At 41.7% G+C, this 8,197-nt stretch overlaps 1 protein-coding gene across 1 annotated transcript in view; it reads right to left on the bottom strand.

The window, feature by feature from the left end:
- Positions 1-762: 762 nt before the first annotated feature.
- The window catches only part of VIPR2 (vasoactive intestinal peptide receptor 2), a 61,023-nt gene continuing 53,588 nt past the window's right edge, over positions 763-8,197 (bottom strand). Inside the window, exons 7-13 of the mRNA XM_060782566.2 lie at positions 7,540-7,690; positions 5,821-5,881; positions 5,313-5,382; positions 3,441-3,532; positions 3,217-3,340; positions 3,087-3,128; positions 763-953 (exon numbers count right to left, since the gene is read on the bottom strand). Coding sequence (XP_060638549.2) covers positions 780-953; positions 3,087-3,128; positions 3,217-3,340; positions 3,441-3,532; positions 5,313-5,382; positions 5,821-5,881; positions 7,540-7,690 — 714 coding nt within the window. The 3' untranslated portion in view covers positions 763-779. The remainder of the gene's footprint in view (positions 954-3,086; positions 3,129-3,216; positions 3,341-3,440; positions 3,533-5,312; positions 5,383-5,820; positions 5,882-7,539; positions 7,691-8,197) is intronic.

The following is an 8,197-nucleotide window of genomic DNA, read 5'->3' as shown; positions in this document are numbered from 1 at the left end:
ATGCCTCTCGAGATTATAAGGGGACCAAGAATGGAAAAGCATTCAATCCTGCTGTTAGATTCCCATCGTCATCTAGTTTGCTTCTGTAGGAAGGAAACAGGACTAGATATGGTCTACTCTTCCGGGGCTCTTCTCACATTCTTAATCCAGTAAATCCCAACTGAATTTCACAGACATCAACTTGTCTAAATGCCAGATCTCCTATAGTAAAGGTAAAGGTTTTCCCCTGACATTAAATCTAGTTGTGTCCAACTCGGGGGGGGGGGTAGTGTTCATCTCCATTCCTAAGCCGAAGAGCTGGTGTTGTCTATAGACACCTCCAAGGTCATGTGGACAGCATGACTACATGGAGTACTGTTATCTTCCTGCCAAGGCGGTATCTACTCACATTTGTATGTTTTCGACTTGCTAGGTTGGCAGAAGCTGGGGTTAACAGCGGAAGCTCACCCCGCTCCCCAGATTCAAACTGTCAAGCTTTTGGTCAGCAAATTCAGCAATTCAGTGGTTTAACCCACTGCGCCACTGGGGGCTCCCATAAAAATAATCTGTAAAAATGCATTAATAGGTGATATTTCTTATGTTCCAGGGATGAATCTTTGCATTGTAAACAAGTTCTAGGGTTAACCTCAAAGGATATCTTGCGCTGTACTAGGTCACTGTTCAATCCTGACATGTCAACAGAACAAGGTACAAAATTCTGCCAAGTTAGAAAATATCACGTTGACTGGGGTCCAGTGATATGCCCCATTGTCTTTTTTCCCCCTCGGCCACCAAATGGCTTATATCACTGAGGTTTCTGTCTGGAGAGAAAACTGTGTTGCTGAACTGCGATGCAAGTGAGAGATGCTTTCTGATTCGTTTCGGGAAATCGAAGAGCTATGAAGTCTGTAATCTCGGCCCATTCTTTGGTTCAAGCACCAGCTCCGCCATTTTCTCTTCACTTCGCCTTGTACCTAAACATTAAAAAAAAGCAATTAAGTATGCAGGAGTAGCATTTTGTGTATACTGTGGAGAGAGAAACAAGAAACTCAAAGATGTTAACAATACCTGGTGGATGAATGTATCAATGGGGATATGTGTGTGTAATTGTGTATAATCCATTCTCAAAATCTAGATAGTGGAATAAAAATGCTTATCACGCCTTGACTTAAAGAGCCATAGGTGGTGCAATGGGTTAAACCCTTGTGCCGGCAGGACTGAAGACCGACAGGTTGGAGGTTCGAATTGGGCAAGAGCACGGATGAGCTCCTTCTGTCAGCTCCAGCTTCCAATGCAGGGACATGAGAGAAGCCTCCCACAAGCATGGTAAAACATCAAAAACATCTGGGTGCCCCCTGGGCAACATCCTTGCAGACGGCCAATTCTCTCACACCAGAGGCGACTTGCAGTTTCTCAAGTTGCTCCTAACACACACACACACACAAAAACACCCTTGACTTGTTGGTTACGATTGCCTATTACTTTTCCTGTAACATCGGAGAACAGGATTATATTGAGTATAGGTGCTGCAAGGACTGAATCATCTGGATTTGAAGCAATGAGGGATGACCTATCTTGTAGGCTTGTGCACGGATTCGGTTTGGTCAGTTCCCTTCGGCCAATCTGGCTTGTTTGGCTAGCCGTAATGGTAAGGGCTCAGTCGCCAAGTTTTTCCTGCCCAAAATGGCCCCTGTGGCTGCCGGGTGTGGATTCTTCCTTTCTATTCAGGAGCACGTAGTGCATGCTTCCTTAACCCCGCTGTTCAAACCCAGGCTCGCTTGAAAGGAAGAAAGGAAAGGAATCCAGGAAGTTTGCTTCCTTAACCCTCTTGCTCAAACCCCAACTCCCTTGAAAGGAAGAAAGGAAAGGGCCACAGGAACATAAAAGGGAGCCTCGTAAGTTCTCCATTCCTGCCAATAGGCCAGATATTCCTGGATCTTTTGGCTGCCTAGCCGAAAACAGATTTTTCCATTAGCCAATTTTCAGGAGGCTCCCAAAAACTGATCTGGGTACCCAACGAAATTCAGATACCAAAAATGGATCTCCCTCCAGCCTAATTGTACAAACCTACTATCTTGCCTAAAGCTTTCTCAAGTCACTTATGTAATCTGTCTCTTATTACCAGCCAACAACTCAAAGGAGGAATCAAAATTGCCTATTCAGCTCACTGACGAAGAGCTCCTCATAGTCCCCAATTGAAATGACTCTTCACCTCTACTTCAAGAAGCCCTGGGCTGAACCTTGGATCTTCCACATACGGTTTGAGTATTTCTCTTATCCAAAATGCTTAGGACAGGGATATTCTGTATTTTGGAATTCTTGCATGCACTTAATGAGATATCTTGAAGATGGGACCCAAGTCTAAACATGAAATTCATTTATGTTTCATATATACCTCCTAACACACGGCCTGAGGGTCATTTTATTCACTGTGTTTTAAATAATATTGGGCATGAAACAAAATTTGTGTATGCCGAACTACCATGACAAGCTGGAATGTGTCCAGAGTAGAGCAACTAAAATGATCAAGGGTGTGGAGAACAAGCCCTATGAGGAGCACCTTAAAGAGCTGGGCATGTTTAGCCTTCAGAAGAGAAGGCTGAGAGGAGACATGATGGGGGCCATGTATGAATATGTGAGGGGAAGTCATAGGGAGGAGGGAGCAAGCTTGTTTTCTGCTGCCCTGGAGACTAGGACACAGAACAATGGCTTCAAACAACAGAAAAGTAGATTCCACCTGAACATGAGGAAGAACTTCCTAACTATGAGTGCTGTTCAGGAGTGGAACTCTCTGCTCTGGAGTGTGGTGGAGGCTCCTTCTTTGGAAGCTTTTAAACAAAGGCTGGGTGGCAATCTGTAGGGGGTGCTTTAAATGTGATTTCCCTGCTCTATGGACTGGATGGCCCACAAGGTTTCTTCCAACACTATGATTCTAAGTTTCTATAAACCAAAGCTTTCAATTTCTCAGTCACACACATGGACCTTTGAAGCATTTAAGAACCTGCAGTTCTGGATAAAGGGCTCTAAATCAGTATAAATAATCTCCTTTGGCACTGCGCTACAGAGCCCTTCCCCATAACATCACAAGAACATAAAAATGAACTCACTTCACTGTTCAGAAAGCAATACAGGACTGCAACAACCAGGCCCTGTTAGGAGGAAAATATTAATTAATTAATGGATATTCACCAACTGTAATTATTGGGGGGAGAGGGGGACAATATGCAAAAATGTTACCTGAAATGATCCAACACATAATTCAAAAATGATCTGGTATCTACTTCCAATAGGAAAGACTGCACACACCGTGTAGTGAACTCCAAAGAGTGGAATAAGCAATAGTGTTGACTTTGTAAGTCTCCTTTAAAAACAAAGACATGCACAAATGTGTTAGGATGAAGTGGAATTTAATGGATTTCCCCAAAATGACTACGTTGCCAGCATAGGCCCAGGGCACTCACTTGTATTGGCATTGATCATTGCCTCCAATATCCGGTGATCTCAGTTTTTGTAATAATATTCTTATAATGCTAATGAACAGCATAAAATTCACCTGAAATGAAGCAATATGTAGATCAATAATTCAAGAAAACTCTTTTTCTATCATTCAAAGGATCAACTATTCACTCAAGCCATACTCTAGATCAGGCATGAGCGAACTTCAACCCTCTGGGAGTTTTGGACTTCAATTCCCAGTGGGGGTCGTGAGGGACTGTCAGAGGGGTCACCAAAGACCATCTGAAAACACAGTATTTTCTTTGGTCATGGGGGTTTTATGTGGGAAGTTTGTCCCAATTCTATCATTGGTGGGGTTCAGAATGCTCTTTGATTGTAGGTGAACTATAAATCCTAGCAACAACAACTCCAAAATGCCAAGGTCTATGTCAAGATGTTGTATTTCATTGTGATGAGTGCTGAGGACTGGCTTGTGGTCGTGGGGAGGTTATTAACCTAGTAGGCAGCCAAGAAGACCAAAATGGGAGAGGATTAGAACATCCTGAACTGATGATAAAAGCATCCAAAATAATATGGTCTGTTTGAGAGTATTGCCAAAGATAGTGTACTGTAACTCACTTTCCAAAGGAAAGTATAACCAGAGGAGGGTGCCTAAAACGATCAAAGGTCTGGAAACAGGCTTGTTTTCTGCTGTCCTGGACACTAGGGGCGATGAGTTCAAATTCCAGAAGAGTAGATTCCACCTGAATATTAGGAAGAACTTCCTGATTGTAGGAAGAGCTGTTCAACCATCTGTCAGGCTTTAATTGTGCTTTCCTTGCATGGCAGGGGGTTGGACTAGATCGCCAATGCAGTCTCTTCCAACTCTATGATTCTATCATTCTAGGGGAGTTGTAGTTTTACAAGTTTTTAGGCTTCTCTGCCAGAGTACTGGTGCTTTGCCAAATGCCAGGATTCCATAGCATCGAGCCATGGCAGTTAAAGGGCCTCGTCACACCAGAGAAAAAAATCCACTTAAAATCTGGTTTCTGCCTCTTGCAGAATTCTGGGGTTTGTAGTTTAGGGAGGAACCTTTAACAGCCTCACTAAACTACAAACCCCAGAATTCTGAAGGAGACAGAAACTAGATTTTAAGTTGATTTTTTCTCTAGTGTGATGAAGTAGAAAGTGATGCAAATCTGCATTAATTTTACAGTGTAGATTCCCACTAACTAATCAACAAACAAAGAAACGAATAAGAACCTACCAATGTGAAGTCTGTCCACCTCAGATGTAGGTGTAGTGTATATCTGCATTGTCTTTTAGGAATTATTCAGTCAGCCATTTGGGAATGTGAGGCATAGAGCAGTGGTTCTCAACCTGTGGATCCCCAGATGTTTTGGCCTTCAACTCCCAGAAATCCTAACAGCTGGTAAACTGGCTGGGATTTCTGGGAATTGTAGGCCAAAACACCTGGGGACCCACAGGTTGAGAACCACAAGCATAGAGAGTCTGCTGCTACTGCTCTTCTTGTTGCTGTTTTGAGGACTAATCAAGAATTTAGAAATGTACATCATCAGCTAGCACATTGATGCCACATTGGTGTGGCAATGCATCTGGTCCATGTTTAGTCCAGACTTGAAAGAAGCCCTCCAAGGTGTTGAATGCTGTCAACCAAGTAGGTCTAGATTTGAATCTTGGAAAGCTACAAACCTAAATGGATTCACCACCACAATGGCATGGAAGCCACCAGACACTACTAATGGATGATGATGATGATGATGATGATGATGATGATGATGATGTTGATACACTTCACCCATATTTAGAAGGATTGAAACTGCTGTGCAAAACTGCAGCATTAAAACAGTATTTACTTTACCATTGAGTTTACTTACCAAAATGGAAATTAGAATTGGTAGCCTTATGATCCACCAAGGACCACTGGATTCATTTGTATCCCAGCAACTATTAGGAAGGAGGAAATACAGAGAATGTTACTATGCATTCCGCCAGGCAAGAGCACAGGAAAAAAATGAAGAGGATGGGGGAATATCATCATTAATTTAAGTATACATGTCAATTAATTTAGTATGTTTTCTATTAAATGAGTGTTCTGCAAGGATCCATTGAATTGAATTGTCCAGGATTGAACCTGGAACCTCTTGAATGAAAATAAACGCCTTTTTTTTGCTGAGTACAGGACCCTACCAAATTTATGCATTTGTTTTCTGTCTCTTCCCCTCCATCCAATATCATTGCACCTCTGGGGTGGGGATGTATTCATATACAATCCTGTATGTTGAAGAAAGGTAGCAGTCTAGGATCTGGACATGGGCCAATCACAAAAGAACCTTTTGTAGGAAAACGTGGAAGCACAAACTTCACTTTTCTTTTGGCACATACCCAGTATCTTCCATATAGATCCTAGAAACTATCCACATGATGATGAAAACTGTAGGGATTCCTAGAAGAAAGAAGACATAGGAGCAGAGAAAAAAACCCAGAATACACATGAAATATATACCTCACTTGTACTATACATAATGTTGCAATGCAAAATCAGTTATACAGTATGAGAATTAAATGTAAGGAAAACACTAAAAATACTAGGATGAAATAATGCACTCTATTGTTTATGTTGGAAATAGCAACCTTCTACAAGCCTCCTATACTAGTTATTTGTTATGTATATAATTCAGCTTGCTTACTATATTGTATGTATATTTTGATATGCAGTTTCCCCTTAACTCTATGTTGCTTAAGGTTGTGGGAGGGACTGCAAACCATGTGACCAGATCTGGGACTATTAAGACTGAGAGAAGTCAGTACAGTATGCAATTGTCATATTTTGGAAACAGACAGACAATCCTCCCAAAAAAAGCTCTCCTCCGCTGTGGTTGGCCAGCCTCTCAGCCAAGGGGAGGACTCTTTCTAAGACTCCAAGTGGGGAGGGTAGAGCAGGTGTGCTTGGTGCATGACAGCATAGTGCGAGTGATGGAGAGCATGTAAGGCTTGCGCCAGCGAGTCCCTTCAAGGCAAGGGGGTTCTGTGTGGGAAGTTTGGCCCAATTCTATCATTGGTGGGCAGGGGCGGCTCAACACATTACGCGAAGTAAGCATTTGCAGTATAGCTGATTTTGCCGAGGGGCAATCTTGAGTCACTCCTGGGGGAAAATAGACCTTGACATATGCGAGTTGTAGTTACTGGGATGTATAGTTCACCTACAATCAAAGAGCATTCTGAACTCCACCAATGATGGAATTGAACCAAATATGGCTCACAGAACTCCCATGACGAAAGCAAACAGTATTTTGCTAGGGCCGCCTCTGTTGGTAGGATTCAGAATGCTCTTTGATTGTAGGTGAACTATAAATCCCAACAATTACAACTCCTAAACGTCAGGGTATATTTTCCCCAAACTCCCCCAGTGTTCACATTTAGGCATATTGAGTATTCGTGCCAAGTTTGGTCCAGATCTATCATTGTTTGAATCCACAGTGCACTCTGGATGTAGGTGGACAACAATTCCCAAACTCCCAATAAACCCTTCCAGTATTTTCTGTTGGCCATGGCAGTTCTGTGTGCCAAGTTCGGTTCAATTCCATCATTCGTGGAGTTCAGAATGCTCTTTGATTGTTGGTTAACTATAAATCCCAGCAACTTCAACTCTCTAATGAAAAAATCAATCCTCCACCCAACCCCACCAGTATTTGGGCGTATTGGGTATTTGTGCCAAATTTGGTCTAGTGAAGGAAAATACATCCTGCATATCAGATTTTTACATTACGATTCATAACAGTAGCAAAATTACAGTTATGAAATAGCAACGAAAATAATTTTATGGTTGGGGGTCACCACAACATGAGGAACTGTATTATGGCATTAGGAAGGTTGAGAAACAATATAAACACGCTAAGACTGTTTAGATCCAAGTTGAAGAAGTCTAACCCAGCAGCTAGCACACACTTTAAAATAATTACCTTATTTTGGATTATGATTCTCAAAACTCGCCATACAGCATGGCTGGCAAGGTTTTGAGACCTCTAATCCCAAAACAATATCTGTCAAGGACCACATTTAATAGCGACAACAAGAAAGAAAAGATTATATTGATCTTCTTACCCCATCCAATAAGGAGATATATGGTGAAGTGTCTGTTATGAGAAACTATTACCAAGAGGAGGATGTGGAGAAAAAGTCCTTCAACTAAGAGCCAATAAAAGTTGGCCATTACGCAGTACTGGAAAAATACCAAGCTAGCCTTGCAGCCGACCTGGAAAGTTATAACCAAAGATGAAACATTTGCTCAAAGAAATAGTTGTAACACAGTAAATGGCATCCTTTGTTGAAAACCTTTTTGATAAATACAAGCTCTGACACCAGGGACTCTCTTTTCTCTGAACTTTTCTATTGGTAACCTCAAAGGGCCTTTTTTATTGTTCAAAATGCAAAAAGCTTGAATGAAAACAAATCACAAATGCTCCATAAACACATACCGAGGGTGATTTATTAGGTAGTTGTGTGTGTATACACATATATAATGCTTTTATCTTGTGCTTTTCCTTCTTAGCAAATATATTTGTTGGTTTTCAAGGCAATGCGTTCCAAGAATAAAAATACCCCCGTCGCTGTGATTGAGTTGGAACAAGGAGACAATATTCAAGACCACCACTTAACCAGAAGTAATTTGGTTTAGGAAACATGCTGCCATCACTTTTTAAAGCTAGTTTATTCTAGAGAGCTGTGCCAGCAGCAAAAAATAGATCCGTGGAATGCACAG

The sequence above is a fragment of the Anolis sagrei genome, chromosome 6, assembly GCF_037176765.1.
Source record: "Anolis sagrei isolate rAnoSag1 chromosome 6, rAnoSag1.mat, whole genome shotgun sequence".
Taxonomy (NCBI): Eukaryota; Metazoa; Chordata; class Lepidosauria; order Squamata; family Dactyloidae; genus Anolis; species Anolis sagrei.
This window is presented reverse-complemented; position numbering and strand designations above follow the sequence as displayed.